Source organism: Periophthalmus magnuspinnatus, chromosome 24 (genome assembly GCF_009829125.3).
Source record: "Periophthalmus magnuspinnatus isolate fPerMag1 chromosome 24, fPerMag1.2.pri, whole genome shotgun sequence".
Lineage (NCBI taxonomy): Eukaryota > Metazoa > Chordata > Actinopteri > Gobiiformes > Gobiidae > Periophthalmus > Periophthalmus magnuspinnatus.
In genome coordinates, this window is record NC_047149.1 from 9,957,300 (window position 1) to 9,974,555 (window position 17,256).

Consider the following 17,256-nt stretch of genomic DNA (forward strand, 5'->3'; position numbering starts at 1 on the left):
TTTTACCTATCTTCATTAGAAACGTTGTGATCTTCCATGTGTTGGTCATTCTGCTGCTTCTGCTCCTGGCCTGTCTTGTCTTTGATGTTGTCGTCTAGCGCCCTCTTGAGGTGTAGGAAGTTATGGATTTCTTGAGATATGCTGTTGTTTGGATCCCTGAGTGCAACGTGCTGAGAAAGGACTTTCTCTATAGCTGTTAGTTGCTGTAGCACGACCTAGAAAAATGTAATGGTCATTACGATATATGAATACATGTTGTAAAATTAAAATATGGAAAAGGTTATTTTTAGGTGTTTAATTCTTCGTAAAATATACACAACAGCAAACATATTAATTATAATAAATATCTATTTTAAAATTTGTGACAAGTCAATATACTATGTTTTGCCTTTTTCAATCTTGGACACAAAAGAAATTCATTAGGAAGGGCATATGACATAAACAAAATTGTAAAGTGTAAAATAGATTACCAATACATAATCTATACCTTTGAAAGTTAATTTGAAGTACAGTATATGCATTTCAACTACCAGAAAAAACTTTAACTTCAACATTCATTTGTATTGGCATGCATAATAAGATGTAGTATTTTTAAGTGTCACCTCGTGTACAGAGCCAGGCGTAGCTGAGGACATCTTCCCTTGCAGAGATGTCAGTTTGTGGCAGCAGTCCTGGAGCAGCCGGCCAAGGCCCTCATCATCACAAATTTCTTCCCCGGTAATGGACAGTTCCTATGGACAAACCAGGCACAGGTAAGCCCTGAGTCAGCAAGATAAGGTAAAATAAAATGCAGGAAAATAGGGGACAATGTTACATCCAGTTGTGCCTTGAGCAGTGACAGACAGCGCTCCATTTCAGACCAATGTGAGTCATGACGAATGCATTCCTCCCTCATGTTGTTGTTCAGTTTCGGGGCAACCTGTAAACCACTACTGAATCTAATGGAAAAAGAAAACACAATGCTGAAAGCTGAGGTACATAATTTTCAAACTGTGGAAGCTATTTAAACCTCTAACTAGCTCTCACAAACTATTTGGCACATCACTAATATTCACATGCATACATTTTTGGCCACTAGAACAGCTTTAGAACTGTTTTTTTAAGACAGAACATACATGGCAATAAAAGTCTTCTGATTCTGACATACATGCACTGCCAATCAGATCTAATCCCAAAGTGACTCACATGGTTTACGTGAGAAAGTGTGTAGCGAACTGCTTTTTTCAGTTCTGATTTTACATTGCATTTTTCCCATTCCTCTTTATTCAGACACACTGAATCTACCATACTGTAATTACAAGTTTTATTGTATTTTTATGTTTATGAAAGAAATTAGATGGGCATTTTTATTGTGCTTTTTAGTTAGAACATGTTAATCAAATCATTATGTTACTCTTTTTTTCATCCTCTTTTTATTAATTTAATGATTTATACAAATAAAAGGATTGAAAAAGCAAAGTACTTTTAGTAGTATAGATTGTATAAATTGTCAGTATAAATTGTGCAGTGACTAACTTATTGTGGTGTATTCATAGCACAATATTCTTAGGTATTAAATAAGTTGTCAATCATTTTTAAATGCATACACTTACAAATGATATGGCTGAACTGCCCGAAGGTTAACCTGCGTTTTTTGGACTCCATCTTTCATGTCATCTATACTTCCTCTGGCACATGCCTTTTTCTGTAAGACATTTAAACCAGAGACACGCCTGACATTGACAGAAAAGGACATCACAGAAATCACATCACTTTACCAATCATAGACACTCCTCTTCAGACAAGTTCAGGCACAAAACAGAAGATTAATGCGACCAGACCACACCTGTTTCCAACACTGAATCACCAAACAAGCTTAAACTGTATAATGTCCTAGCAACAAAAATCCATACAAAATATAATAATTGCCACTTTCGTTTAGATAAGCTCTAGAAATTTTTATCATTTTAAAATGCAGCAGGAAATATAATATTTTTGTTTGTCTACCCGTAATTTCAAAACATGCACAATAGGTAAAATCTTCCAGCCAAGGTAGTTCTGATCAAGCCTAACTGCTGCTTATAAATCTACAAAAACAACTCTAGATATTTAGAGAAATATAAAAAACTAAAATCTATTCAAAATATTTTTACCCCAACAGTGAGAAATGTCTATTAACTACATAACTATATAAGCTATTCATTAATAAATTAAAATTAATTTGGGTTTTCTTTACTACATGTCTTAACATTGACAGGGTTTGTTTCCAATCAATAGAGAAAAAAAGGCAACCTCCATGATACTCCTCTATACTATACTGAAAAAAAGACAAATGTGGGATTGGTTTCAATGACACTAAAACAATTTCTGTTTTTTGTATGAAAAGCACTTTATAAATAAAGTTTGATAGATTGACAAATTCTATGACAATAAAATATTTAAATGAAAATCATTTGTGTTACGTAGTCTCCCTGGAATCTATGAGAAACACTGAGGTAGGAAGTAATACTTAACCACTGTCTACATAGAACGACAGCAGGGCAGAATAAGATTTGAATAAATTGAGACTTCTTACTGCACATGAGCCTCTCTGGACTCCACAGACTTCAGATACTTGAGCTTCTGGTTGGTTCTCTTCTTTGACACAGAACTGGGAGTTTAGTGATTCATGCAGCTCCCTGGGTCCACCTCGTGTGCTGGATTCACACTTGTAATATTGCTCTAGCAGTTTCCCACTCTCTTCAATCAGCGCTGACTTCTGAAATTTGGAGTTTCTTAAGAGCAACACAAGCTGAGTGAGATCCCTCGCCCTGCAGGCCAAAACACAACACAAAGTTGGTTCATTTGCTTAGTCAAATGGGACTTACTACAATCCATGCTACAGGGAATGTACATGTAAAAGTATGATACCATAATAATTTAATAGCGAATGACCATTGTGTAGAACTAGGTTAAACCCTCCAGAGACCTATATGTGCTGGGATAGGCTCTCAAATCACCCACACAATAAAAAGCGATGAATAAAAGCACCAACTTTGTTTAAATTCAACAATATTTAGTTTAGAATACATTTAGGTTGCACTTATATTTGTCCTGGTTTAGGCTCAGTTTAGTCTTAACACAGACGAGATCTGGTCCTACTTTAGTCCTGGTTTGGTCCTCATCTAGTCTTGGTTTAGTCCCAGGTTTAAGTTATGGTTTAGTCCAAGTTTTGGTGTGATGTGTGTGCATGTGTGAATGGATCCTAAGTAAAATACTGTCAACATTAAATTAGCAGCGATCATGAATTGTGTTTTGTTTTCTAGGCAGAATCAGTCATCACTCTTGACCCTAGACAACTCAAACTTACAAGAGTAGTTAATATATGGCTTGTAAATTCTTAATTCTTTGTTCATTTCTTCCAATACAGCAAAATGCAAAAGAACAGTTTTGTACCTGTGATGAAAATCCTCTATAACGCTGGGATCCTGGGTAACCTCATCAGTGTTCACTTTTTGTTTGAAATGCTCCACTTGTGCTTGAAGCCTAAAAGACATGCACTGTGTTACTACAATAAGAGCCCACACCGGGATCAGGATGCATGGACAGCTCAAACAAGTTAGACTGGCTCTGCTGTGTAAATGTGGCCAGTCACGGCTACATGGAGAAAAGGGGAACACTACATAGACCATAATCCTTTGCTTTGCGGCCAAGAAGGATGATATAATTTGCTTGCACATGTTTGGTGCACTATGTAACCTTTCTGTCATGCTTGGGTCCATGGGGATTTTATTGCTTTGTCTGGAATGTTCCACAGCATGGCATTAACCTTGTCTATTTAGAATGCCTTAGCAAAGCATGAATAAAGACTTAATTCATAGTGAATATATTAATTAAGATTGATAGTGTAGAAAAAGTAGTTACTAAGCCTCAAAGTATCATTGACAGTATAATTTGGTGTAATTTCTTACTTGTGATAGAGCTGTATGTCCCGTTGGGTTTGCTCCTCTACCTCAGTGAAGAGCTGGTGCATCTGTGTAAATGCTTCCTGGAGTTTGTGTCCATTCTCCCATAGAGCCTCTAAGCCATCGGGACGCCCTACTGAGGCCAGGACCTGCAGGTCATCATGGAGAGCCAGGGCCTGCTCATTCTGGACCTGCAGCTGCAAATACAGGTCCTACAGGAGATGGCAAAAACACATTATATGTTTTATTTAATTATTGAGATTTCATTACTTAAAAAGGGATTTAGTTATTTTCCCTTACTTCTGAAGGTGCTTGACTTGTACAGTGTATAGCTTAAAGACACATTTAAGTCTTTTGTAATCATTTATTTAATCATAATGGTGATTAATTAAAGAACTAGTTAATCATAATTACAATCATTCCAACTGCAAATAAATGCTAAATAGCAACAAAAGTTAAATAAAATGCCTTATCCAGATCCACAAAGCACATGTGGACTGGTTGGACAAACTCCCTTGAACCCTCAAGCACCTGATGGAGAGTACTGAGCAGGCCTGTTCCATGATACAAATATAAGACATAATTAAGGAGCAGATTTCTAGTGTCTTCTTTGTTACCACATCCTGTTATCCTATTATTTGCAACCAATTTTAAACATCTTGTCCACTTGTTTTTGTCTTGTATCCTCAATATTTTATTTTATAGGGGCAGAGCATATTATTGAACATCTGCAATTTATATTAAAGATGCTAATTTCCATCTATTGTCCCTCAGTAGATAACACGGAAAACAATTATAAAACCTTTTAACAGTCAATACAGAACAGTGTGTGTGGAATGAACACTACCTTAAGCTGTGAGAGCACTGCTGTTGGATCAGGGCCGCTGAGGCTGAGCAGGGACTGATGAACAGAGTGTAAGGAGCACAGACACTCTGTCATTCTGTCAGACACATTGGTTTTAGCAGCTTCTGTCTGTCTGAAGACCTCCTCAGCCTCAGAAATAAGCTCCTGTAATTCATCCATCCTCTTCCTCATCTGAGCCCCCCGCACCTGCATCACACACAAATTAAACAACACATATTACTGAGATAAAAAAGAAAGTACGGCATAGTTAAATTCCCATATAATTGTGTAACAATCCAACAATCTCTCCAATTAATTTATAAATTGCAACTTAATAATTGTAATTTTGATTCTGTTGCACTATATGGTGCAGCACTGGTTTTGTTTATATTCCTTATCAATGCACCATATGTCATCCACAGAGTTACCCTTCTGAGAATCCATTACAATAGGCAAAAACTAGCAAGAAAATGTACCTGCAGTTCCAGTGGGGGCTCTGCTGTCTGAAGCAGGGAATGAATCTCGGTTGTTATTCGACTGAAACACTTGATGCTCTCCTCCTGCGCTCTAATTTCAGCCTGGACACAATGAGAATAAGAAGGAGGTGATCATAGCTCAAAGCCAACTTGATATTTCTCATGTTACAGAATTATAATACACAGGAAGATACTGGTACCTGTAAGGCCTCAATGTCCTCTTCTGACTGTAAAAATGGGGAGTGTGCAAAAGTGGCTAGTTTTGTGCTGGTCCAGAGTTCTACCTCCATCCCCATTTTGAGAGCACCATCCCACAGACTTAGGGCGAACTGTAGGCTTTCAACATTCGACTCCACTCTTTCAGATATCTGCAACAATTACACAGTGCCCATGTATATTACAAACACAACAACAACAACAGTGAAGCAAAATGCGGTTTTCTATTTTTCTATTGGTTTATAGCAATTATAGGTTTGTAGCAATTATAGATGTGTCCTGGTTAATTTCTATTTCAGACGTGACTCACATCGAGCCAGTGATCCATCAGATTCTGGGCCTCCGGCTCAAACCGGATATTGCTGGTGCAGTGTGGGATTTGTTGTAAATGACTGTGAAGTTGTTTTGAGGCACTTCTCAGCTCTCCAACCATGTCCCCAAGATTATTCAGCTCTGACTTTGTTTCAATGACCTGTAGTAAAATACACAAAAGCACTTCAGAAAAATGCATTCAGTTATGATTGAAATACTAAAAGAACACATTGGGCAGTACATGAAAAAATAACAAGAACGCTGTATTTAATTGAAATTTATTGGTAAAAAATCTAGGTTTTAATCTGTGTAAAAAGTTTGATACAAATACAGTAGTGCCAATGGAATTCTTATGTAATATTTAAAATGCTGAAAAAAGTCTGGATACACAATTCTTAAAGAATGAATACTTTACTTTGCAAACCTAAAGTTATACCTTAGTGTGTAGTCTGTGGAGGGTGTCTCTTCCCATGTATGAGGCCTGTTCCTTCACTGTGCTCTCAGCTCTCTGTAAAGTTTCCCCAACTTCTGCACTGATCTTCTGAAACCTCTTCAGCAGCTCAGCCAAGTAAACACACTGTTCCTGCCTAAATAAACAGCATCATATTGGGATAGTGAAGAAGATTGAGAAAATTTGATGTCTCACAACCTCGTATAGTGTCATAGTGTATTTACCGTTCTGAGACCATTTTAGTGGTCACTTCCCAAAGATGCTCTACGTTGTGGTTTTCTGATTGTGAAGTATTCTTAATGTGCTCAAACTCAGAGTGGAGATTTGACAAACTGCTTTCCAACTTCATCAAAGCACGAGATCTGTAGACAAGTAATGAAGAATAGTTAAAGGGCTCATATTACACTATTTTCTGATCGATGTTATAATGTTGTTTCCTCATAAATAAAGAAAGTTCATTTACACATTGAGCTTTGGAGACAGACTAGTAATTACTCAGACATGTGTGAATGAAACAAAAGACAATTCTGGGTATGTTTTTGATGAGATAACAACATTATAACATGGCTTAAAGCTCACAAGAGTCAATTTTGTGTAATATAGGACCTTTAAACAAGCTTAAATAAAAAATACACAAATACATCAAATCTGATAGCCAACCTACAATAATAGTAAATATATTTACAACTAATCAATTAATCAAAAAAAAAAAAAATCATATATTTTATTTTATTTTTGTTTTGTTTTTTCCCTCTTCAGTTATCTGGGCTTGGAATATTATCTAGCCAAATTAAAATAAATGTATTAATTGTGTACTGCTAATACCTGGAAGAGAGCACACATTGTTGATAGGCAGTTAGCAGCTTACCGTTGGTGTAGGGCTGGCAGAGTGACCTCCTGTAGACCTATTTCTTCAGCTGTTGTTTGCAAATCCATCAGTTTTCGCAATAAGGCCATTTGTCTTTGGCCCGAACTCTCTCCAGGTTTTATTTCACTTGTCCTTTTTCCTATCTTCTTGTCGTTGGTCTGAACAACCTCCTCATTTCCCATTATTGTGAAATATTTAACCCTTTCTGAAACATCTATCTTCAAGTCTAATGGTTGATGTAACTGGAATACATTTTCTTTAGTCAGTTCTGTCTGCTTATCTTCGTGCCATTCTTCCTCTGCAAACTCCATATTTGTTGCATGAATATTTGTGCTGATTTTACTGTCCAGTAGCACACTGGGTTCAGTCCGAGCCATGGAGGATGTGTTAGTAATAGGCTTTGAGACAATCTTGTTTATGCTTTCCGAGACCAATACAATATCATCATCTGTAGACTCCATCTTGTCAAGGGTCTCAGTGAAACATTGAGCACTGGAACAAAAACAGATACTTTGTTGTTTTTGTGTTTTTAGATACACACAACAATGTACATATTCAGATTATCACAAATATAGAAAAACTAAAAGAGAAAGGCATACACCAGGATCACAAAAATGACCATGCAGCAAAGTTGACAGAAGCAGTAGTTTATGGTGATGTATTTTAATAATAATAATAATAATAATAATAATAATGTAAAATAAAAACACTATGATTATGCTGTAATGCTTTGCTCACTTTTGTGTGACAGGCTTTTTATAGCTTCCTTGGTGTGACAAAGTGGGGCCTTTATCCCATTAATCTCACCTTAATTTAGTTTCAATTCACACATCTGTTCATTTCCTATAATTTTTCAATATTCAGCTAAACTAGACATAACCATCCATGGTTTGTTTTGTTTAGTCTTTTGGTTATAGTCTACCATTACGTTAACAATCACACTTACACATGTTACTTTAAAGATATTCTAATTGGGTAAACTTATTCTGTTAAGTTAAACACATCCATTCATTCTTAACTGAGTCCCCACATGGTTCAGACAAACAGGGGGCGTGCCCTATGACAGTCATTATTAAAGCCTTGGGCGAGGTCATGGGCCGGGCCATGTGGAGGAAAGAACTGGTTTAAGTTCTTTTATTTGTTTCAATGTCTTTGTGCATTTTATTTCAATGTTTACACATAATCCACACATATATATTAATATGTAGGCCTGTCATGATAAATAGTATATTGTCTTGTCGTTCTATACATAATAGGTGGAACAATCATTTTTGAGGGTTAATTTTTGGTGGCGATACTTTTAATTTGTATTACTGGGACATTTTTGGTTATTTTTCTGTATAATGATGAGATTTGAGCTATAGAAGGTTGAATTATGAATTCATCATAGACACAAGCTAACTACTTAAGGGCTGCATTTCCTATTTCTGAATTGCAGTTTTGTACATTTAGATTACTTTTTGAAGGATAATTTTGGTTTATGGTTTGGTTTCAGTATTATTGTTTATTTATATATTTACTTATAGCAATATATCACACTTCAAAATGTGATATTGTGACAGGCCTATGAATATGATTACCTTTGTTCTTCTTCTTGGCTGGTGGGCTGATGGTTTGATTGTAGGTTTGACTGTAGGTTAGTTGTGGTTGTGGTTGTGGTTGTGGTTCCAGTCGCATCTTGCTCCAGTCTGCTCCTCACAGAGTGTATCTCCTGGTAAAGAAGAGAGTTGCATGGCAGCAGTGCAGTAAGTAAAAAGACAGAACCTGAGCACATCCAATTACTGCAGATTAGTGGCCTATACAGCTGGTGCCACAGAGAGTGAGCGTCATGAGAGCCAATCAAACTGCAGGTATTGTTGAGTAACTTTACAGAATGATGCAATGATGACACGAAGTGTTACTCAAACAGGTAGAATTTTAAACTGAGCTACTGAAATAACTTAACCTTTACACAATATTTCACTTTTTCAATGAACATACAGTACCATTACAGAAGACATAAAAGGCTTTTGTCTGCTATATAGGTATAATCTATGACTCCAGTGATCATAATTAGATGTTTTGGACATTTTAAATTGCAATATTTATCTAAAATTACTTAAAGGATAAAAGATAAAAGTGAGTCAATTTCAGGGTGAAAACTGCGGTGCATCATAGCAGTTCATGGTAGCAAGCTGATTTTTATTTTTTGTGGTAAAATGGCTAGGTGTGTACATGTGTATCAACATTTCACAAAAAACATGGCAGTGGCTGTGTGGGGAAAACAGGATTTATTGGAGCAATGGTGTCTTCAGTGTAGGAGAATAAAGAAATGTGCATGATTTACTCCAACAATAAATTTGGCTAACAAAAAAAGATATTATGAAAAAAAACATACAGTACCTGCTCCTCTTGTGCTTGGTCTGTGTTACTATGTCTTTCGCAGGGTTCCACAGACACTTGCTGCTTAATTTCTCTGATCTTACACCACAACATGTCAATATAATCAGACATGTCCGTACGTATATCCTAGTGGGACAGCATTTTTGATTATTTGTGGGATAAGGAGGACACTGTATATAATATTTACCAAATAAACACAATAGCAGATATGACATGAGCATACCTCCCATTGCTTTTTAATTGAATCGGAGAGTAACTTTAGGTCCTGAAGTTGAGGCTCAGAACAGAACGATCCAAAAGTGTCCACAGCAGACAGGAAGCCCTCCAGGAGAGCAGGATGCAGAGATTTTAAAGCTCTCTGCACAGAATAAACAAAACAAAACAGGTCACAGGACAGTCACGCATAACAAATAAATGACTAGATTTAATTTATTACATATTCATAGTTAGGCCTGTCATGATAACACATTTTGAAGCATGATTTTTTTGCCACATAGAAATACTGCAATAACCGATAATATAGAAACTACTCTATGCCACTGATACAAAGCAGGATTATCCCAGTAAACCAATTTTTAAATATACTGTAGCATTTAAAAGCCTAAAAGACATGTGCTGCAACAAATGAATAACAGAATGAACCAACAATTAGCCATAGAAGTATTTATTCAACCCTCCACAGTTCAAGTCTTACGTTACTACATAAAAATGGCCAAAATCTCCCCACTTTTGCAAAGAAATTGTACACATGATAAATATTATATCATGTATATATACAAAATATACTGTTCCAGCTTTGATATATTGAACAATAAGTCGATATAATATACATTATCGTGATAGGCCTAGTCATGGTTGTAGATTTCAAAAGTAGTGGAAACTGACATAGTGAAATCTCGAAATCACACATTTAAAGACATTACATACATGTATTTGGAATGTTTTGATCGTACCTCTTTCCTCCTGGCCTCTGCCTCTGTTATCTCTCTGCTGCTGAATAACTTGATAGCCTGCTGAATCCGTGTCTGTACCTGGCGTCTGGTCTTCTCCAGTCGTCTTTTAGCTTTTCTGGATTCTGTTGGCCCTTCTTTGGAACACTGAATTTAACATAGTTTGGGTAATTTATATTGTAGAGATTCTTTACAGCCAGGAACATACAGAATAGTTTGCTGATATAAGAATTGTATAGATATTTTTACTTTTAGCAAAGCAAGCTTGTATTTGTTTTGATTTAGTTGTCATTACAATCATATAAAATTATTGAAATTTGTGAATTAATTTTTGAATCTGTAAAAATGCATATGCGCCGAAATGAATTAAATAAACACACCGATAACATACAGAAGAAAAATCTATTGGGATTTCAAACCTGTGTGTTGGCAACAGGAGAGGAAGATTCAATTGAGAAGCTTAGAAACTGTGCCACATATGTCATAACAGACTTCTCATCAGGGTCAGGGACATCAACATCTGAAAAACAGTTATGTAATGCAATCTAATTGTAAAAGGGAAAACATACTACACTGTAAACAAAAAAAATATGAATCCACCTCACCATGTGGTTCCAGCAGACGGGGTATCCGGAGCTCCCTCTCTGCCAGCTCAAAGGCCTGCTCCAGGTTCTTCAGGTTGGTTCTGGTCTGGACCTGTGTCAAATCCACCAGCTCTGGTCTGAGAGAGCAGAGGACGGCCAAGAACGCCTCCCCACTACTCCAGCTCGAAGTAAAATCTGTGATACTGATAGAGCAACCAACCCTAGTAGATGTAAAAAATAATACATGTGTTATTATTGGGAGCGCAACTAATCAGCCATTTCACTGCACGCTCTGCTGTAGAAGGTTATAGCTAATTCAAGCTCATTAAAGCTTTTTCAGTAACTTTTTTAAAAATTACATTTTACAGTTAGATTTTATGAAGATAATTTCCGTTCAATTTAAAGTTGTGAATTGTGAGATACTATTTAAAACATGAAAAATATATGGACCTCTATTTGTTGAAAAAAATATAACAAACACTCACCTATGACACCGGTTTTGAGCCCATGTGAGCAGGGCTTGTTTAGCTGATAGTCCAAAGCTCTTGTGTAGTGATGGTTGAGTAATTAAATTGGATTCAGTTATGTCCAAAGAGTCCAGGGAGGAGGGAGGGAGTACGCTGGGCAGACTGGTGGCCATCTCCTCAATCTAAAAATAAAATAATATAATAATATAACAGTAAACACTTAGCATATTTTTCTAGCTATGGGTATGTAGATAGTGCTCATTATATACAAATACAAAGGAATTATTTTTACCATACTAGCAACAGACAAAAAGTGCAGATGTAAAAGAAGACATACTTAATACATTTTTCTATTTACTAGTGAGGTGCTTACATGAAAATGGAGAATGATGGCCCATATGAGGCCAAGGATAATAGCTGGTTTTCCATCAATAATATCTGGGACGTTAATATTTACCAACTTTACCTAGAACACAAGAAAATGTACCTGAGGACACATGCAGACATGATCAAAATAATATTAATTAACATACAGATCTGTTCTTGAGAAAGTCCAGTGCTGTCTCAATATCTGCTCTCTGCTGAAAAACTCCATGGATTCTTTGCCTTGTCTGTAAATAGATTTTGCTAGGCTTAATCCTTTTATGCTTTACTATTTCAATTTGAATTTGACAGACAATGGGAAAGTAAATTACCATGGGCTGGCCCGTAATCATTTCCAGAAGGTCAAGCAGAATAGAGCCATCTTTGAGGTCGTCAAACAGGTCTGATACACGAGAGGGCGGACTCCTCTTTGAGGCAACATATGATGCAACAATAACATTATTTATTACAGTTTTAAAACAGCCCAAAACAAAACAGGGTCTGATTAACAAATCTGTATTCAAGTCAAATTACAGTAACTCTTTAGTTGTGAGTAAAAGTATTTGCAACAAAAACTACTAATACTATTGCTGCTACAAATATCTTCTCAATTCATCTAGTATAACCCCTATGCACAAGCAATGGCACTGCTCCTGTCAGGTTACCCCAGAGGCACTGAAGAATGGGTCAAATGAAGAGACAAAGTTCCCTAGGGGGACTACATAGTCTACTAGGTTATCAAAAGTATTGAAAATCAGATACTAATCTATAATAAAACTAGTATTGAAACTAGGCACTTATATGAACAAGTATTTATTCTAAAAAAAGGCACATTCACAGGACATCTTTAAAATGATCTTGAGTTGTATCAGAACAAGTATAAGACCCCATGTACCACATGTACTAGTATATGCCCATGGACCAATATGGCACCTACCAGGAAAACTGAAGGATTACACAGATTTAAGACCACATGGTAATATAAAAGAAAGTACTTTGATTTAATGTTGAAAATAGCATTCTACTGTCTAAATAAAGAGTGTTTTTTTATTAACATTGTGGTATTGGGAATCGGTATTGAGAATCAAGTATATCAAAATCAAGTTAGAAATGTTAGTATCGTGACAACACTAAATCTTAATCTTATTTTATACTTGTAGAAAAGTAAAAGTAATAAGTAATCACTATTCCTACTACAACAACCATAGCACTTGCTTTTTGTACCAACTAGATATGCAACTGTTTATTCAGTGTTGACTGTCTAAGTTTGAGTATTTTATGTCTACAAAACATTAGCTTTACAACTGATGTAACAGGTTATGACGATGTGTTGGTTGCTCAGATTACATACTGTCTTGCTCTACTTGGGCTCTATTTATACCCCTAACCCTGGCAGGACATGGGTCTAATGCCTCTTCGGACCAGAGCGACCCAATCTTCTGTCCTCTCTGTGACTCAACATGTGACAGTCTGCAGCAGATCACTTACAGACAGAACACTACGTCTACAGGGATATATCAATATATGATGAGCGGTTGACCCACTTTTTCTTGTTAATGCACGTGCCAGTTTGAAATTCTTCTGAATGAAACCCAAATAGTAAATTGAAGAAACGTGATTCTACTTAACCCTGCTCACATGAATAATTTGAATTAACCATACCTTCGCAAGTTGAGCATTTATCCATTTGGCAAATGTTCTTTTCTGAATTTGTTCATGCTCCACTGTAAAAAAGACAGATGTCTTAAATAATTTTTGAATTACTTTGAATGCCAAACAACTACACAATAAAGGAATAGGTCATATGAGATGATAAAGTCACAATTTACCATGCATTAAGCTTAGTAGGCTGTTACTAAGAACAATTTTCTGGTTTAAAAAATCAAAAAGGTTTCACCAAAACTTGTGAAGTAAAATTTTGTATGATATATTTCCAAAGTCACAAGTGTATAAAGGTGTGATGTTTTACAAAAGACATTGATAATCCAAAACTGTTATGTCATGCCTGTTTTAATGCTATGCTTCCTACATCCTACATGGAGACCTGTGTTATTAAGACATATATAAACAGTGAGGTAGCTTTGGAAAATACAGGGAAACACAGGGAAGCACTTCACAGAGTCTGTTGGTAAAATAAAGGCTATACCAAATATAGTACTATGACAGACCTTGCTGAAAAGTCGACACATGTTTTGCTTTATAATTAAACTATGGCTGCTTTTATTATCTCAAGCTTTCACTCCTTTTTTGGCCAAGGGATCCAGGAAACCTACATTGTCCTATGACCCTTTCAATGCTGCAATGATAATAATTTGCCATTCTGCTGTTTGCCATGATATTTACACCTTTGTTCTCTATGCTTAAGTTCACACCATTCAGGACAATGGCTAATAATCTATGTTCAGATAATAAATGCATTGCAATGTAGAACACTATTGTTGCCATCTCTGATACATGCATTTAAAGAACTGGATTGTGTATGTTCTCACAAGCTATTTTGTGGATATTGTTAAAATATTTGTCTTACCATGCAGCAGCATGTGCATGTCATCAATGTCCAGTGATATCCCCTCATCCTCTTCCTCTGCTCCACCTGAAGCCATCGTCAGTCCCAACAAACTGGACTCATCTTATCAAGACATGAAAAGTAGGAGACAACTAAAGTGTTGCCAAATATTCCACCAAGAGTTTAATAACTGTGTAGATTAGTCAGCCTAAGACATGCCCATCCGCACCCTCTTCTTCACCATAATTTTTTTAAGAAACAAGTTCACACATGTAAAACTTTCCACGAGAGATGAAAGAGAAATCGTTACTACCATGGTGTACGAACACACTCACTCAGCTGTAGATCAAAACACAACAAGCACTCTAGAGATTCAAACTAGTTAAACTGGTTACTCACTTAACGCTCACATACCCGGAGGTCCGTTGACAGCTAGACCATGCTTTAAAAAGGGAATCCAGGACAGTGTGCTATATCCACAATCTGTGCCAGTGGGGGAATAGTGGATGGACCCACACCAGAGCAACACTTGAGGCAGAACTAACCCGAAGGTGAACAGAAATGAAACAGGGTGGAGTTAAGGGGTGGAGTTAAGATTCAAAACATTCCCACACTTAAAGGTGCACTATGTAACTTTTCTGGTGGAAAACCAGAATATGGCATTATTTTGCAATTATTAGTTAAAGTTTTTATTGCTCAAAAATACCTTTAAAAACATACATTCTTACTGTGAGCAAGGACGCCTTTTCGCAGATCTGAGCTGTTACTGTGCCTGGTAGTGTCACCTGCTTGTCTCCATTGAGATAGACATATTTAATGCCATACTGTTATTTCAGGCAAAGTTATAACAGCTCCATGGAAACAGCCAGGCAGAACAGTTCCATAATGCACCTTTAATACAACCTGAAATTCTGCAACTTAACTAATAGATCCATGAACTTTACTGTCAAATCTTGCTTGATGGTGGTAAAATACATTATTAGAAAGCTTAACTATTTACAGCAAAATCTGTAGCAAAGTCCTTACTATGTTCACCTTTTTTTTTTTTAAAGTAATGTGACCAAAGTTTCCAGTTTCTCCAAATCACGATCATTCACTTAATAATGAGCTTCAATCATATTCATTTAATTGGACACAATACTAAACTGCAATCAATATAAAACGTTACCAACAATCCACTGGCATCCATGTCCAGTTTGTCCATGTTGTCTCCTCAAGATGGAGCTAGGAGCTAGCCACAGGTGTTTATCATGGTGTTTAACTGTTTGGTTCCATGTGGGGGCGCTGCGCATAGACCGGCCCCTAGAAAACTACGGAAATCGTAGTCAAAGAAGCGACCTGTCCCACGACTTTGAGGTTAGCAGCAGCTGCAGCTCTTTTGACCTTCCTTCTACAGCAAATTCTCTCAAAGTAATTATCCCATGTTTTACTATTTGAGCATAGTACGTTCTTTAGATTTAAATACACTTGTTGCAGTTTCCTGATGGGTTTGATTCACAGCATATTCTTATGTATTCTGTGTACCCCTGCTAAAATCACGTTAGCCTAGTTAGCATCACAAATGTCTTCGTCTTTCATTCAAATGTTAGTCTTTAAGTTTACATTGAGGTGTTACCGATTGTATTCAACGTGTTCTTCTTATACGTTTTACAGTGTATTGTGAGACTCGCCTGTGAGATATATTTCCATATGTAATTTATTTGATATAAGCTGTCAGGCATGTATAGCTAAAATGCTAATAGCTTTGCAACCTGCTTCAGTCTACTGGAGTGATTATGTAATAGTACATAATATAATGTAGAAAAGGTTTGCACATATATAATTTACAACAATTGAGTTACTGGACACACATTATATATTTTTAAAATTTTACCACAGATAGACTTTCTTATGACCTAAATAAAAATATTTATAAATACACATTTCTATATTTCAGATGGCTGGACGCTTGTTTGCAAGTTATTGGGCTAAGGTTGGCCCTTACTACACAAAGGCTTACCAAGAGGTGTGGGTCGGTCTGGGCATCATGGGGTACTTGTACTACAAATTATCCTATGGAGGTAAGTGAAGTAGAATAGCAACATACAAACGCATACATGCTCTCAGCCTGTACATAATTTGTCTTTTTGTACTTTTTTTTTTTTTTTTTTTCTTTTTCTTCTGTAGGAAAAAAAGCTGTGAAGGACAGTAGTAAGTATCCTTGTTTTGTATTTGTTTTTGCAAATGGGATTGATCGTATTGTTTAGATCTTATGTAAGAGGCTGTCCTGCCTTTTAGCACAATTTTTTTTATCACATAACTGGTAAAATGCAAGTAACATGGAATGAATCCATTTTGCACCATTGTAGCACAATGGACCCTTCTGTAATTTGTCATTTTTGTCTTACAGAGCCTGCCCATTGAGCTGTCTGCTATGTGGACCTTCCCTTCACCTCCCCATTATCGACCAGAGACCAGATTTGTGTTAATTTTGTTAATATGGAACCAATAAAGTTGATATTTAAAATGGTCGTTGTTCTGGAGTTATTTACTGCTTTAAATGTATGCTCACTAATAGTCAATAGCTGATAAGTAATCGAGTTACAGTATTTAAGGTTTGCTCATAAGTTTCTACGACACAGGTTGTAAAGAAGACCAAGTGAGCTATTTATAAATGAAACTTTCCAGGTTTACATTTTAACCAGCTGGATTAAATAAACACCTGACCATACTTGGCGATTGGTAGATGCGTGGTCTCCTGCATTACTCCACATAATAATATACGATCCAACATTACATCTAACTTCACACACAACTATCATGAACCAAGAACATACACAAAACCGATATTAAAGTAATATTAATAGAAGACCTAATCAAGTACATTGAGTTGAGAAAATAACTATTTAGGGACTGCACCTGCTCCAATTTCAGA

The 17,256-nt window shown here is 36.3% G+C and overlaps 2 protein-coding genes across 6 annotated transcripts in view; one reads left to right on the forward strand and one right to left on the reverse strand.

Annotated features, from left to right (window-relative positions):
* Positions 1-14,876, reverse strand: part of LOC117393241 (nesprin-2) — a 70,744-nt gene extending 55,868 nt beyond the window's left edge. For 4 of the 5 annotated variants that reach the window (XM_055232117.1, XM_055232120.1, XM_055232119.1 and 1 more), the window contains exons 1-27: positions 14,742-14,775; positions 14,364-14,465; positions 13,499-13,560; positions 12,169-12,264; positions 12,007-12,084; positions 11,847-11,939; positions 11,492-11,655; positions 11,028-11,227; positions 10,842-10,942; positions 10,426-10,569; positions 9,696-9,830; positions 9,473-9,598; positions 8,671-8,801; positions 7,091-7,582; positions 6,447-6,584; positions 6,208-6,358; positions 5,770-5,931; positions 5,444-5,611; positions 5,244-5,345; positions 4,771-4,974; positions 3,930-4,135; positions 3,415-3,504; positions 2,555-2,789; positions 1,593-1,684; positions 815-938; positions 603-731; positions 7-215 (exon numbers count right to left, since the gene is read on the reverse strand). In XM_055232117.1, coding sequence (XP_055088092.1) covers positions 7-215; positions 603-731; positions 815-938; positions 1,593-1,684; positions 2,555-2,789; positions 3,415-3,504; positions 3,930-4,135; positions 4,771-4,974; positions 5,244-5,345; positions 5,444-5,611; positions 5,770-5,931; positions 6,208-6,358; positions 6,447-6,584; positions 7,091-7,582; positions 8,671-8,801; positions 9,473-9,598; positions 9,696-9,830; positions 10,426-10,569; positions 10,842-10,942; positions 11,028-11,227; positions 11,492-11,655; positions 11,847-11,939; positions 12,007-12,084; positions 12,169-12,264; positions 13,499-13,560; positions 14,364-14,439 — 3,908 coding nt within the window. In that variant the 5' untranslated portion in view covers positions 14,440-14,465; positions 14,742-14,775. Of the gene's footprint in view, positions 1-6; positions 216-602; positions 732-814; positions 939-1,592; positions 1,685-2,554; positions 2,790-3,414; positions 3,505-3,929; positions 4,136-4,770; positions 4,975-5,243; positions 5,346-5,443; positions 5,612-5,769; positions 5,932-6,207; positions 6,359-6,446; positions 6,585-7,090; positions 7,583-8,670; positions 8,802-9,472; positions 9,599-9,695; positions 9,831-10,425; positions 10,570-10,841; positions 10,943-11,027; positions 11,228-11,491; positions 11,656-11,846; positions 11,940-12,006; positions 12,085-12,168; positions 12,265-13,498; positions 13,561-14,363; positions 14,466-14,741 lie in introns of all 5 variants that reach the window. The other variant, XM_055232118.1, reaches the window with a different exon arrangement.
* A 770-nt stretch (positions 14,877-15,646) lies between these two features.
* atp5mj (ATP synthase membrane subunit j) lies at positions 15,647-16,410 on the forward strand. The gene is made up of 2 exons (XM_033990743.2): positions 15,647-15,752; positions 16,279-16,410. The coding sequence occupies exon 2, from the start codon at positions 16,279-16,281 to the stop codon at positions 16,408-16,410; it is 132 nt and encodes a 43-aa protein (XP_033846634.1). The 5' UTR covers positions 15,647-15,752.
* The last annotated feature ends 846 nt before the right edge of the window (positions 16,411-17,256 follow it).